General features: G+C 34.7%; 2 protein-coding genes across 4 annotated transcripts in view; both read right to left on the bottom strand.

Annotated features, from left to right (window-relative positions):
* LOC125055823 (afadin) overlaps positions 1–7,541 on the bottom strand; it is a 31,461-nt gene extending 23,920 nt beyond the window's left edge. Inside the window, exons 1-2 of one of the 3 annotated variants that reach the window (XM_047658448.1) lie at positions 7,206–7,541; positions 4,998–5,067 (exon numbers count right to left, since the gene is read on the bottom strand). In XM_047658448.1, the coding sequence (XP_047514404.1) occupies positions 4,998–4,999 (2 nt within the window). In that variant the 5' untranslated portion in view covers positions 5,000–5,067; positions 7,206–7,541. The remainder of the gene's footprint in view (positions 1–4,997; positions 5,068–7,205) is intronic. The other 2 variants (XM_047658449.1, XM_047658450.1) reach the window with 2 other exon arrangements.
* A 2,652-nt stretch (positions 7,542–10,193) lies between these two features.
* LOC125056001 (high mobility group protein HMGI-C) lies at positions 10,194–11,994 on the bottom strand. Its single transcript, XM_047658807.1, has 4 exons — positions 11,853–11,994; positions 11,151–11,248; positions 10,915–11,073; positions 10,194–10,831 (listed from the first exon to the last, which is right to left on the bottom strand). Exons 2-4 carry the CDS (start codon positions 11,220–11,222, stop codon positions 10,706–10,708), a joined length of 357 nt encoding a protein of 118 aa, XP_047514763.1. The 5' UTR covers positions 11,223–11,248; positions 11,853–11,994; the 3' UTR covers positions 10,194–10,705.
* Positions 11,995–15,535: the final 3,541 nt, after the last annotated feature.

Genomic DNA, 15,535 nt, shown 5'->3' with positions numbered 1-15,535 from the left:
GCCGCTACGCCAGCGAGTAAGCAACATCTAAAATAAAGCGTGGGAATGTATGGAGTACAGTATAGAGGGTGCAAAAAGTGTGAGGTCGAGCAGCGACCCTACAACAAGTGCATAGGGGCGTAACACGTGAACCTGTCGGGCCCCGAGGGCGACGACTGCCTTTTGCCATCCACTTAATATTGGTGGTCCTGTGTTTATTTTATTTCAATCGCGGTTACTATTAATTAGTTTTTGCTAAAATCGCTAAAAATGCTAATACAGTAGAATCCGGATATAACGACCTTCAAGGGACCGGCGATACTATGTCGTACTAACCGGATGACGTACAAAACGGATTATTTCTTAAGTACATACAGAATACATACCTATGAATGTATGTACTTAAGAAATATTCCATGTACTTAACTTACGAATACATATTTATTATAATTGGGAAAGTTTGATTTTCTTATTTAGGTAAATAAAACATTTTGTAGGAATCACATAAAGCTTCATTTTAATGGTTCTTAAACATTCCAAATTACAAAAATAGTTATGTACATTATGTACTGTAATAAATACAAAGAGATAAAATACATACACACGCACTACACGAAAACTCTGTTACTAACTAACGTACAAAGTCAGTTATTTGAGTTTGTTTTTGACTAACTTTTGTTCGGTAATAAGAACTTCGTACAGCATTGTGAATTCGTGACATCATTGTTTTCATAAGATCATCATCGAAGTTAGTTTGAACAAACTCATTGAGCGTTTCCGCAGCCTTCAGAGCTTCAGACACACTCACGGTAGGATGAATCTCCTCTGGTTCGTCATCATCACCGTCGCTATCCTTGCCATTCGCGTCGTTGGCGATGATATTTACCACAATGTTTTCATCAGACGGTTCTTCACAAGTGGCTTCACAGAACTCATTTTGTCGAGCTTTAAGCACTTGTCATAACAAGTGACAAACACTAACTATGATTTACGCACGCCACTAAGGATGCACGCGGGGCGGGGTGAAGTTGGGGCGCCGAGGTATTGGTGCGTAGGTTGTGTAAACAAAACATTGCGCGTCGTTTTAACCGGACGTATTATCATAAATAATGGTCGCTATAAGCAGTTGGTCGCTTAAACCGGAGTCGCACTAAACGGTTACATTTTCTTAATACCTAACTATGAAACCTAACTTGAGTAAACATTATCGTCGTTAAAAGCGGTTAGTCGTTATAAGCGAAGTCGTTATATGTGGATTCTACTGTATATAGTACTATGATGAGGTTCACGACATAACAAAGGCCGGGTCATCGTAGCGGTATCCACATTGGCTGCACAGCCTGACAACGTACCGTGGCGTGCAGCAGGCGAACAATCGCAAGCTCGGGTTACACTTACGGCATTCGTGGGACTTAAGTGTCAACTGGCACAGTTGCCTAGCAACGGCCGACGCTTATTCAATTTTAGTTGACTTATGACTAGTTGACAGCCAAACAATTGGTAGTTTCATTAAATAGTGCGTCAGAGATAGAGAAGCATTCTGTTATATTCGCAGTAGCATTATGTTTATCTAAAAAAACAGCCGTCTACGTGTAGAATTGCACCTGCAGTAGACACGTGCCAAAGTCAGCTGTATTCAAATAGTCTATATTAATTACATATCGTATTTTAAATTTTCTTATTAACATATAATTGACCCTGAATTTTTTTAACATTGTCTCGCAATTATTTAAGATTTCTATGAGTCAGGTTACGTTTAATTAAAATAAGTTTAGATATACCAACCGTACAAAATGAAGGAATGCAAAGGCGTCGCCTTATTGCCTACCACTTCAATGACTCATTGTATAAATATGCATGGCAGATACCTATTGCTCGTAAAGGTATCATCCGAACCTCACTTTTGTTAATCACTTTCGCTGACAAAGTAATTATTCGAAAATAAAGAGAATTCTAACATAGAATCAATAGTCAAATACGTAGATAACATTAAATATAACATTTCAGCCTTATTCTCCTTTCGTCAAGTTTGTAAACATGCCGTCGGTGACATGGTTGCTCACCTGCCGAGGCGACGTGCGCATTCCTCGTTTAAAGCCACTGTAGGACTCACATTACAATAACTGTTTATGCGAGATCTGGACTAAGTCATTATCCACGCAGATCTTGTTACGATAACCGTATGAAGCTTTAAACCTGATAACGTATCAACAAAACAAACGTAGCAAAGGCCTCTATACACCAGCAGCATTATCGCAGGAAGTGGGAAGTACTTTTAAAAAAGTCTTTGTAATCGCCAATGCTGGCTTTTGATTTTAGAGAGTAGTCGGGGAAAGTGATAGTAGGGCAAGTCGTTAGAAGTCTGGTTTCGTTCCGGCGCACACGACGCGACGACTGCGTCAGAGAGATCGTAACTTGGCACGCGGCCTCGTCGATCGTAAGGTGTGAGACGATTTAAAAATTTTGCCTTAAACACATCATGGAGCCCAATTTTCATATAATTTCATATAACTGTAGGTTTCTATTTTAAGACGCTACAGAAATATGTAATAAATTTAACATTTATCCAATAATAAATGAAATATCTATCATTGATAAAATAAAGAAATATTTTTTATAGTCGAGATGGAGAGGGTCGGATTTCAGCGCCAGGTACGGCTTGGCATAAACCACCCTTTCTCACGCAATTCGATACAAAAACAACGCTAATTTAAATTTACCAGTGCCGTAACCATCATCATTCATCCCACAAAGATGTTTATTCTACCCTTCTTCAAAGATCACAGTGACGTTACGTTCTCGTACGACACTCAATGCCCGACACTCTGATGCATCATTAATTAATTTCAAATTCATCTTTAACTGAAAATCAGTTAAACAACAGTAAAAACAATGCACTTGTTGCATCAATAGCACTAGTACTGCACGAAATACATACCATTGTTTACTAAACATTTGTCAGAACGATGTTAGATAGTGCGTGAAACGAACACGTCGAAGGAACCGCTACAAGTACCATGGCGAAACTACCTCACGTTCACACGCTAAGTGTCAATGCAAACTGCAATAAAATGACCTATAGTGAAGCAACCTTTCTTTAAAGATAGAAAAACGCCATACAGCAGTTACCGGAAATAACTTTGAGGCACTTAAATTATTGTAACCTCAATGAACGGGTTAACGTTCTCTTTGCGACATTATTTCGACGTCATGATTATCGTCCAGGTCAAATGGCAAGATCATGCCAAATTATTTTTAATTTTAAACAATTTTTACAGAAAACATAGTATTTGCCGGTTTTCGATTCTTTTACTAAAACTAATGTTTTTCATTGAAAAATTTAATGATTAAAGACATTGAAGAATCTATAGAAAGTGAAACTAATCGACACCGCAGCTCGACCGGAAAAACATTTATAAAAATATTCGCCAAACGTTTAGTTTTTCCTTCGACATAATTGTATGATAACTGTTAGTAGCAAGGTGAAGCCATACAAATGACGGAAAATAATACATTGTCGGTGACCACTTTCAAGCCTTTGTTAGTTCTATCGTTTGTAAATGCGACGCATCGAATATTATATATTTGGAATTCGGAATTGCAGAAAATATTGTAATATTATGCACTTCGCAATTGCAACAACGCGCCACCGACCTACTGTTTAATTGAGTTAAACGTTTTCAAGAACAAACAGTCCTTTCATGTGCTCGAGAAAGTAATTTTACATTTTAGGCAGGTAATGTAGAAACCGCACTAAAGTCTAACAGTATCCCTTTGAGAGAGGTTATCTAAGCGTTTATGGGGCAACGGCCGCGAGGTATGTGTTCATACAGACGCTACTTAGCAGTATGAGTTGTGAGAAAGTTAAAAGACACAAACAGCGATAAAGAAAAGCGCGTAGAAGCACAAAACGCTCCACTTTAATAGCGTTCTTAAATATGCAGGACGCGGAGTCCTCACCGCATCTGACCTACATGCCTTTCTTGGTTTCTAACCTCTGTCCATAGTCCATGAGATTGCCGAAAGCTCGCGCCATTTTATATTAATATTCCATATTAATGACTATATAAAGCTGAATTACCACGTATTTCATTCTTTCGTCGACTTTTATTTCGAGGAGAAGAGGATTAGGGGGTGTTTTTGACGTTTTCGTAAGAAAAATCTGGCAAGTGGTCTTTAGATTCGAATAAAAATAAACAGTCGGCTTCAAGGGACATCTAGCGGGATCGGATTTACGGTTTTTGGTCAAAAACTGGTGGAAGTTGGGTGGGGTGGAAGGTTTAGTCCAAAAAAGCCAAAATCAAGATGGCAGCCATAATTGACTAAAACCGCCTTCAGTGGAGCCTTATCGCTGAAACTTTGCAAGGTGATATTTGTTGGATCGGGCGTACTGAAAACTGGTATGGAATATAAGCGTGAGTGTGGCAAAATTATGAAATCTGTAACTTTTCATCTGCTTCCCTGGAAACGCCAACGGAATGGTGAAACCGTAAGAGATCGAACGGGGGTGATTAAACAAAAAATTGTAAAGAACCTTGAACAATTGATAGTTTTCGTTTAACCCCTTTCCACGGAACGGCCTTCCGGCTCCGTTTCCGATTTGACCCACTTGTGAGTATCGGACTGGTTTGATTGGTACGGAATTGACAAAAACCATAGGGAACGAGTTGGTTTAACTCATTTGCAGCAAGAAAATTTGCCAGGTATTACGTCCGGGAAAGATGAAAGCTGCAATACATTAATGGACAAGCATTGTTTTTCTCTCTCGACTCGTGAGCTGTATGGAGCCCAGCGCACTTTACCCTCGACTAAATACAAAATACCCTTTCCAAATTACCGGGCAATAGGCCAAACCCACGTGCGGCCCAGCGACAATACAAATTTTCATAAGTATTGTCACTGTCACTTAATTTATAGGTAATGTGCCCCTAACCCCTTACACCAGCATTTCGCGAATAAATGGAATTAATAAATCGGTCTCACAGATTCCAAAAAGTTGACCAAACGGAAATACTTACATGAATAACGAGATCGATTGATAGACGTTCGACAGCCAGTGATGTAGCTCTTAGCTCTACGTCATGCTATCTGGAACAAATAGTGATCTTATAAATTGCTATAATATTTCAAGGACAAATAACACTTAGCGAAACATTGATCGAAAAGCATATGATAAGCGTAAATTAAAGCATTCGTAAAATATTATTTATAAAAGGTTTTGTTATAAAAAATATAGAACACCAAATGGCATGACAATAAAAACAAACCACCACCCACCAACCACTTTTATTGATGATTGAGTATATAGAGAGTTGCCTGGAAGCAATCGCTTGTTAGCGATAAGGCCGCCCGTTGCCTTATAACTTTTGTAACCTGTTTTTTATTTTTGTGAAGTGTATGTTTTTGATTAAGGTAATAAAGTATAAATAGATAAATAAATAAATATATATGACCTAATTAATACTTTCGATTTCGAAAAACTTTTGCAAGTACATATCTACGAAAAATTATCATCTTATTATGAGCTGAATGAAAAAGTTCATCGATCACGGATTCCGAGGCGTTCGTTAATCGTTAAAAGAACTGTCTGCAAATAGATCTTATGCCAAATACACAAGACACAAAATTCGAGGAATATAAGAAAGTCAAAATGACATATAAATCTAATCAGTATGCTGGACCATCTCAGTATATCGCAGTGAGTCCGTACAATGGACACACACGACAATAGCGCACGTGTCACGATTACGATTACGTACAACTGAAGAGGACTAAAACCTCCAATAGGGAATTGGAATTTAAAATAACTATTACTCAAACTTAACTTAACTGTATAAAAAGTAGTTAAATATACAAAGGCTGTATTAATTTGATCTTTCTTTTATTTTTATTTTTTATTTTACTTAGATAAAAGAGCATGAAGCACTCAATTTAACGAAAATAAGTTCTTTGGTCTGCCAAATGGCAGATATCAGGGATAATATATTTATTTTATTCATTTATATACATACTATATAAATATATTATTATACAAATAGGTTTAAATAAAACAAATTTAAAATATTATGTTCTTTTTCAACTTCAACATGTAGATTCTACCAAGACTGACTATGTCAATACCAATTATTCATGTATTAACATATTTCCTCCACTGTGTTCTACACTCTAACTCGAGTCACTAAAACTAATTTGAAATCAGCTTTGACTGTCATTAGTGTAACCTGGGTTGTTAGAAGGGTGCAAATTAAAAGTTTTGCAATTTTACTCCAAAGTATAGCTAAATGAGACTATGTTTGGCTAACTAATAAAAGTACTTATCTTGTTACTGTAAAATAATGTAAATCAAATAAACGTAAATCAATGATGTGAACTTGTTTTCTAGTATATTACAACAAATGTATATATACTAGAAAACAAGTTCACATCCTAAGGATTGTTACATATTCTACTAAAAGATACATGGCCCAAAGATTCCCTGATAAATTTTTTTAGTGCAGCATCAAGTTTTTTTAAGCACTTCCAAACTAAGGTCTACTTTATATGTAAAAAACAGGTATTAAGTTAGTTTGTGCTCTGTTAAAAAGTTTTTAAAGAATACTTAAAATTAAAAGAAGCTGGATTCTATTTTCTATGTAAATCTTTCTCTTCATAGCACTTCAACCAAAAAGTGAATTTAAAATAATTTTTATTATACAATAGTTACCTACATAGTTTTTTTAGGGTATGTTAGAAAATAGTAAAAACTCAGAAAAACGAAAACTTAAATAACTACTCATAAAGTTAATTTTAATATTAATTGGAACAATCAGTAGATATATTATGAGTCATTCATATTGAAGTGATTTATATTTCTTTTTGCAGACTTCCACTATACATCCCTGTTTAAGATGTAAATCAATAAATTTGTATGTGGTTAATTGTAAATGGAAAAACGCTTATGTGTATGGCATATATGTGTATATACAGGAACCGAAATTACAAATCTCTAGCTAACTTAAATCAAATATGTACCAAATAATTATATGAGGTATTCAATATACCTTGGAAGTACGTACTATTTCATCATAGAATTGGTACCAGTAATAAAATTTTATAAAAATTGTTTGAGGAGTTTGTTGGTATCGAAGTACTTATAACACTGCTATGTCGTCATCATGACATTCTTGCTATATAACAATTTACAAATTACGAGCTCAAATAGTACAAAAAGGACATCATTTACAAACCTGTGAAATGTAATCGGCATTTAAAAACTTTCACAAATAAACTTTGCTCATCATTACAGGCACTTGAAAACTTGTCCAACTTTTTAAAACTTTCATCGGATACACTTGGATCGTAACACTGAGGTTAACGTGATATCCAATGTTACGACTTTTGTTAAAACATTTATTTTAATAAATAAACGTTGTGATAACACTTATCATGTATTTTAATATTAACCCGAAATAACAGAAATATGTGGTATCATCGCAACCAAGAACAACACAACACACGCGCGTTTGTCAAAACTTCAAATGCCTAAACTTGACTCCTAAACGTTTTCTCTTTTCTGAATTCTGATTGCTTCAGATCCACAGAACACTACGATAAAAACCTATATATATTTTCTAGGTCGCTCGCATATTTTTAAGCTATGTTTTAAACACAGTGGCAGTGTTGCCAGATCAGAGGATTTCCCCCTAGATTTGGCGAGTTCTCAACCGAGTTAGGGGCAGAATAGAGGGAAAGAATATTTTGGGGATTTTTTAGGGGAAATTTCAAAAACACGCCAAATACAGTTTTTTGCTATTGCAATATATTTGCTAAATTGAAGTACGAACACATCGTAAGAATGGGATCCGTGTGGTTAACCTTACTTATTCGTTTGAGCTGTCAAAGAAAAATGTGATTTTAATTAAATAATTTCTAAAATTACATGAAAATTCAGTAATAACACTACACAATAATAATTATTTTTTTGTATTTGTTGGCATCCTAGGGGATTTCTAAGGGGAAATCCAATTAGTCTAGGGGTTCGTCGCCGAGACCATCTGCCAACACTGCAGTGGTCAGTGTGATCATAAAAGTAACAGTTTCAATAGGAGATTATAGTTCTCAAAACTAATTACATAAACACATAAAATTCATCAACATAGATTTAGAGACTTAATACCAAAACTGCATAACATCACTTTTATTGTTTGTCATGAATGCGAAGTGACGGGGATAAAAACCGTAGTTTTGTCCTTAACAATAATTTACATATACTGTTGGACTTTCCTATTAGGTATAGTAGTCCATTTTCAGGTATAGGGTCTAAGTATGGCATCACAATTGATATTGCTAAGAAGCCTGAAATCTAAGCACGCGATTCACTAGTTTAGGTTTTAGTTGGTTCGAAATTTAAATATCGTGTCGTAAATAAAACATGTCCAAGCAAATTAGCATACCTATTTATCGACACCATTTTCTAATGCATTAGTAGAGTTTACTCGTTGTAAAGTACACCCTTTTGGTTGCAGTATACATAATGTTTTTTGCCCGAAAATAGCTAAAAACTGCCTAGCTGTTCAAAAAAAAGAAAATCATTTCTGGAAACATTTATTAAAAGTTTACATAAAATTATATAAGAAAGGCTTTGTTGTTATAAACTCTGATTTTTGAGGTTTCATAAACTAATTGAGACATCACTACCGTTCTAATTTTCTAGTGCATATGATATATAATATGTAAAGATAATTTATATTCCAGTATTTGTTGTTAGAGTGCCTTAGGGATGATCGATATTAGAAAAACATCAATATTGACATCGATGTCATAATCGAAAGCTCCACATCGATGGTCGATATTTTTCGATAACCGAACATTGATGTTGGATAACATCGGTGATTTTTGCATTATTAATTGACAAAAAAATAAAATACAGTGAAATGGTTCGAAATTTATTAAGTAATAGAACAAATTATTTTGATATTTTTTATCAACTGACTGAATTTAATAAAAAAAAGAAAAAGGGTGCGTGTACTTATGTACGCGCGTAAGAAGTTATACTTCTTTGGCTTTCTTTATTTTTTTTAAATAATAAATATTTAACGTTAATTATTTAATAATATTTAGTATATTATTCAATTATTAATTAATATTAATAATTATTATTTATTATATTATTCATTAAATTTAATAACTTATGTTTCATAACCTTTTAACTAAGTAACAATAGGTCTTTGTGAAAAAGCATTGCTAAATTTTTTTGAAAAAATAATTAAAACTCCTTTATTTGTTTAAAAGGTAAATGTTGTTTGTTTAAAAGGTTCTTGGCATAGCTGCTAACTTCACGCATATTCTATTTCTTTTTATTTGTAGATTGTCTTATTCCCATCTCGCTCGCGCCGGCTATAATCACACTGACAATGTTGTGTCTTAGGTGCGCGCGCATCGTAAAATTTCACTCTCATCAATTTTTCATAACGCGCCTAAAGAAGTATAACTTCAATAATTTATAATAATGATAATTTTGATAAAGAACCTTTTAATGTGAGAAAGTGTGATAGAGAAAGAGCGAGCGGGACTCGAAGAACGAACGAAGTGAATAAATACGCGTTCAGAATTTTAATAAACCTGATTTGTTTGATGCTTTCATAGAAGACTTAAATTTTTTTCGTAAGTTGCATTGGTCGTGCCGAGGCCGTGAGTTAACATCGATTATATTTTTCGTATAGATATTTCGATGTAAAAACATCGATGTTTTTGCTGCAACATTGATGATCATCGAGCATCCCTAGTGTGCCTTAAATTGAGGACAGATTAGTTATGAACGACTTAAAAAAAAAATCAATTTTAACAGTCGTAGGCCAAATGTATTTTTATAGATTGGTTAGTTAATACTTAATAGTAGTTCTGTAGTAATATGTTTATAAAATTTTACACTTATCAGCCATATTAAGATTATTGGTTAATATTTCTTGTTCTCCAGATGCAATTATGTTAATTCCATTAAAAAATTCAAATATATTTTCAGATACCTATCTAGAGTGAACATCACGCACTTAATTGTACTGGATTTAAGCCTTTGTATTGAAATTTTTAGCATAACCTAATCTTAAATCTCTTGTTTGCCTTAACTGTATTATTTACCAGTATGAACTATTATATGAAAATGTAAATTTAAACTTCTTTTCTCTAAATGGACACAGCATATGCATTTGAATTAAATTTAAACAAAAAGGAGCTAGTTAAATTTACAAGTACAATAAACATTTATTTAGAAAGAAAATATTTATTATAGAAAATAATACTCGACATTCGGGTCAAATCAGTAAATCTACAAAATGTATTTTTTCTTACATTACAAATGAAGAGATTACAAATACCTAATATATTATTAATAAGAATAAATCTAAAAAATGATCTTACAAATAAATCTTAAACTTGTACGTTCTAAGGAGAGCTGGATCTAACTCGATTCATGTAAAATTGCCCTTAATTTTCATTAAATGCTATGGTCAAAATACTTAAAAAAGAAAGTCTGTAACTCTTTATATTTTATAAAATATACAATTTCACATGAATTAAATTGAGATTTAGCTGAGATTTTTGTACTGTCTAGATAACCCCTTAGATTTATCCAAATGACTCGCTGACATTATCTGCAATGTAAATATTCATGAAATTGTTATCCAGGCAGAGTGAGTTATCCATGACAAACAAATTACACTAAAATGAGTGACATTAGACTCTAAATGCTTTACTCGTCAGAGCCTTCTTCTTCTTCTTCATCATCCTGTTCCTCTTCAGATGATGCAGTATCTTTCTTAGGGGGAGCTGCATCTTTACGTGGTCGCCCTCTCGCTCTTCCTTCTCCTGATGAAGACTGGAATGCATAATTATAAAGAGATTAGAAAATCATAAATTAATATTTAAGCTAAAACTTATCAAACTAAATTTTCAAGACACCTTGGCTTTAGGTGCAGCTGCCTTTTTTTTAGATCCTTTAGGTCTTCCTCGACCTCTTTTGGCTACTGGTGCCTGTTCTTCATCTGAAGAATTTTTAGACTCTTTTACTTTTGCAGGAGCAGCTGGTCTTCCTCTTTTCTTTAAATCTCCTTTTGCTTCCTTAAAACATAAAAAAATTATCAAAAAAACATTTATATACAATATAAGTAAATAATGATATGTAGTATAATACATACAGCTTGTGTTCCATTTGCTTTAGGCCGACCTCTTCCTTTCTTCTCAACTGCAGTTGATCCATCGTCAGACATTTTTATTTAGTGGTATTTGCAATCAACTGCAACAAGTAATTCAGGGAAACATTTAATATCGCATTGGGTTAACCACTGTATACAAGACAGTTACCGGACGCATTATTAGTTATTACTAAAGCCGGGCAATGACACATACCTAATTTAAGTTTATACATAACTTTTAGAATTATATGACTACAATATACCCAAATTGTTTAACATCAAGGAAACAGTAATCTTGAAATGGTTTTAATTTGATTCATGCTAAGGTCTATGTACAGTTTTTCTATTACAAACAATTAATGAACAATACGGGACCGACGCTAAGCTTCTCGTTATATATTTAGTGGAAATGTCCAGGTTTATGAACAAATAAAATAGATATCTCTTCGCACATAACAACAATTCTCAATATACAAGAATTCAAAACTAGAAAAAATTTCCATTGAAACATATAGGCACACGAAAGCTAAAGTAATATGAACAAGCGTCAATTTAAATGGAGGCTGACTGCCTCTTGATAATAACAAGTATTATGAGAAACATACAAACGTTAAACACTGTACTATATTATTTATATATTTTTATTTAGATTGGGGTCCATAAAAATTATTTTACTATTTATAAAAGTAATTCATTTTTACTCACCAAATATTTGTTTACAGCAAACAGTGTCGAATACTAAAAGATTATGGCGGGCTGTGAATTGATCCAACTCAAGACTTGGCGTCGGTATAGAGGTCGCCTCGGTCTGTGATGCTGTTAACAACCAGTGTTGCCGTAAACTATTTTTCCTCAAGAAAAAACACTGTGCGTTTTCCAATTACAGCACTAGAGCGCATTTTGCGGCATAATGCTCTACGTTGAATGTTCCAACTACAGCAACGCTTCGCACAATTGAGCACTCCCAAAACGAATGCTCTCGCGTTTTTCGTAATAAATACCAACACAGTGACAGAAAATTGACCAGTGTTTTTCTTTAAGTTGGCATTTATCGAAATTTTCGTTAGTAAATACTATTTATTGTTGAAAAATTTGTTTTGTCGTAAATTTTGAAAATAATTAAAGTTATTTCAAACTGCTAAAAAAAATAAATATAAGGATGGATGAAGGTATAAATAGTTACTTTTTTTATATTCCACATTTAAAATATGATTACAATTTTATTTTAAAATTCGGATCTGTAAACAAATTTATTTTACAGGATTATACTCTTGTAAACATTGCAATGGTTTTGAAAAAGTATATATTTTTTTTAGAAATCATTTAAAAAAAATTGCTCAAAACGTAAATGATGTAAACTTCTTACATGAAACTATATACTTTACTGTTAATTTAGCTTGTTAAAACCTTATATTCTTTAAAGGTTTTCTCTTATTTCATAAAAAACAATGTTCATGAAATAATTTGATTATTAAAATAAGCGTAAAAAGTTTTCAACCAATTATTATTGTTAACCACATTATTTATACATTAATGAGGTTGCTAACTATATTCAGAACATTTTTTTTTTCAACACTGACTTAGCGCACTCTGCTGATGCATTTGAAAACTAATTCACGTTCCAATTAAGCTTCAGCATTATGCGGCATTGTGCGGCACTGAGTCGCATAATGCTCTGTAATTGGAAAACGCACACTATCTTTACATAAGAATAAATAACGAGCGCCGGATTGTCCGATAATAAAATGCCATAAAATATAGTAAAATTTTGTCGGTAATTTTTAATTAAAAAAATTAAAATTTAATTAATTAAAATTATACAGCTCAAGAGTTTGTCCTAATTTAAGGGATAAAATATCTAGTTAAGAGTTAAATTTTACATAAAAATTTTGCGCAAAAATCCAGCCTATGGGCTTCCCGAGAAATTATGCGTTTGGATCTCCAGCTTTCTGGCCGATCGGAGCATCAAGATCGTCATCGACGGAGCATGTTCCATCCTTAAACCCGTGAACGCTGGGGTCCCACAAGGCTGTGTTCTATCCCCGACCCTGTTTCTTTTGTACATATATCAATGATATGTAGCAACTTAGCAACATTCATTGCTATGCGGATGACAGCACTGGGGATACAGTTTACACTGGCCGGGCAGGTATTTCTCGGGCAGTGGTCGATGAGTACCGTAACAAACTTGTGTCTGAAGTCGAAACTCTACTACGGGAGTCTCAGACTGGGGCAGGCTAAACCTCGTCCAATTTAACCCCAAGAAGACACAAGTTTGTGCATTCTCCGCTGACAAAACACACTTTGGTATATGTCTACCTTTTATGGATATCCCACTTTTTTTTTGTCATTTACTTTTTACGACAAATAATGGCTAATTTTCGAAGCTATTTTAACCAATACAGCATAAATCCTTATCCAATTAAATACCTTAAATGCATTGTTGATTTAATATAGATATATATGGCCCTTTACAGCATATGATTTAAATGAATATTTTCGAAGATATTACAAATTTAAAAATTGCGGGACGCAGCGCGTCGGAGGCCGCGGTTCTCCCTATACTCTATAGCACTTTGAATTTAGTATCAGCATTGCATCCGTGCGAAGCCGGGGCGGGTCGCTAGTTGAATTATAAGACGTTGTCACCGCAAAAGCTTGGTGTGCTCAGCAAGGCGAAACGGTACTTCACTCCGGGCCACCGCTTGCAACTATAGCAATGGGGCGATCGTCAACATCCACGACTGTTTTAATGTAAGGTATCAAATTTTTTCAGTATAGTAGTATTATTATTATTTTGTGTCTCGCTTAAATGTCATTGCTTGTGGCGACATCCATGCGTTGGTCCATGGTTGTCTCTCTCCCTAAAATATGGCGAGGAGGCCGATGGCTGGCCATGCGTCATGCTCGTGAACGGGTGCTGCTTGTGGTGACTGGTCGTACTTGAATTCGTGTATGCGGTGTTGTTGCTTATTTCGACTATGTGTTTACGTGTTGTTCCCACGAGAATGTGAGTGCGTGCTCCTATTTCAGCATGCCTCCTGCTGATAGAGGACAAGTCTTTGTTTTTATTTTTTTTATTTATGATATTATTATAAATTACTTGATATGTCATGTGGAACATGGTGTAATGGATGCAGCTCTTTACAAACGTTGTGTAAAAAAAAGTCGATTAAAAAGAGTGGTGGAGAGTTTATTGCCAGTTCTTCTCTTCCGTTCTACGCCCTTGATTTGAGAACTGGCAGTAAATGTAAAATTAGAAACATTAATATCTATTTCTTTTCTGACGAGTCATAAGTGTGTACATTATGTTACCTACATGATTAAATGATTTTATACTTTACTTTACTTTATATAAAGCGCAAATTCGGTCCCACATGGAGTACTGTTCTCACCTTTGGGCGGGGCTCCCCAGTACCAGCTCTTTCCACTTGACCGTATTCAACGAAGAGTGGTTCGAATCGTCGACGACCAATCCCTCTCCGAGCGGCTTGGAGAGTGTTCAGAGGAGTTGTTTGGATTAATACCTGCAGCTGAGTTTCATCATCGGACGTCGAGGCAGAATACTGAGCCTGAGCGTTTAATCCCAAACATGCCCCCAATTCGGCCTGTCACCGTAGAGACACTACCCCAAACTAAACTCTAGGAAAACTCTCTTGCCTCTTACAATACTTACAATACCCCCCCCCCCCTCAGGGTAGATGAAAGACTTTTAAAAGTTAAGGAAGCTTAAAACATCATAAACTATTCTATAATACTATAGAAAATCCGATCACTTTACTTTTTATCACAATCGTGTAAATTACCCGGTAATTCCGACATGCAACATTACATAGAAGAATTTGTCTTACTTTAAAAGCTATGAAGGGAAAGTTAGTCTATACAAGTACATATTATATACGAGTACTTCGTACCGAAAATGCAAGTGAAAACGACATTAATATTTTTTTATCTTTAACTAGGCAACACGATTCAACGGTGACGACACCCACTGTTAAAATAACCTCTTTCAGGCAACTCCTTTCCTAGTGGTAATGCTATGCTGTTGCCTTTGGGCTTTAGCCAAATGAACTCTCACAGATGGGTTCATGTTAGAGTGAAACAACCGGTCGTTTGGAAGGGAATGCTACATTAGCCTTCAAGGAGTTTGGTGTGCAGCAAGGTGAGACGGTACTTCAATACGACTTAGAGTCCTCCAAGAAAAGAGAGTACCAATTCTTAAAAGACCGGCAACGCACTCGCGAGCCATCAGGAATTGAGAGTGTCCATGGGCGTGATCACTTAACATCACGTGAGCCTACCGCCTGCACCCCGTTCTATAAAAAAAAACACGTGTACCATTTGCAAACAGGTAAATAAATCTGTGTGCAATAAAAACCCTGGGCAAC

The sequence above is a fragment of the Pieris napi genome, chromosome 14, assembly GCF_905475465.1.
Source record: "Pieris napi chromosome 14, ilPieNapi1.2, whole genome shotgun sequence".
Lineage (NCBI taxonomy): Eukaryota > Metazoa > Arthropoda > Insecta > Lepidoptera > Pieridae > Pieris > Pieris napi.
Note: the sequence above shows the minus strand (reverse complement) of the source record. Positions and strands in the feature narration are given on the sequence as shown.

Coding starts and splice junctions, on each gene's coding strand:
- LOC125056001 (XM_047658807.1), bottom strand. CDS start 11,222: ATGTCTGACGATGGATCAACTGCAGTTGAGAAGAAAGGAAGAGGTCGG. Junction 11,074..11,150: donor AAGCAAATGGAACACAAGCT/GTATGTATTATA, acceptor TTATGTTTTAAG/GAAGCAAAAGGAGATTTAAA. Junction 10,832..10,914: donor CAGCTGCACCTAAAGCCAAG/GTGTCTTGAAAA, acceptor TATGCATTCCAG/TCTTCATCAGGAGAAGGAAG.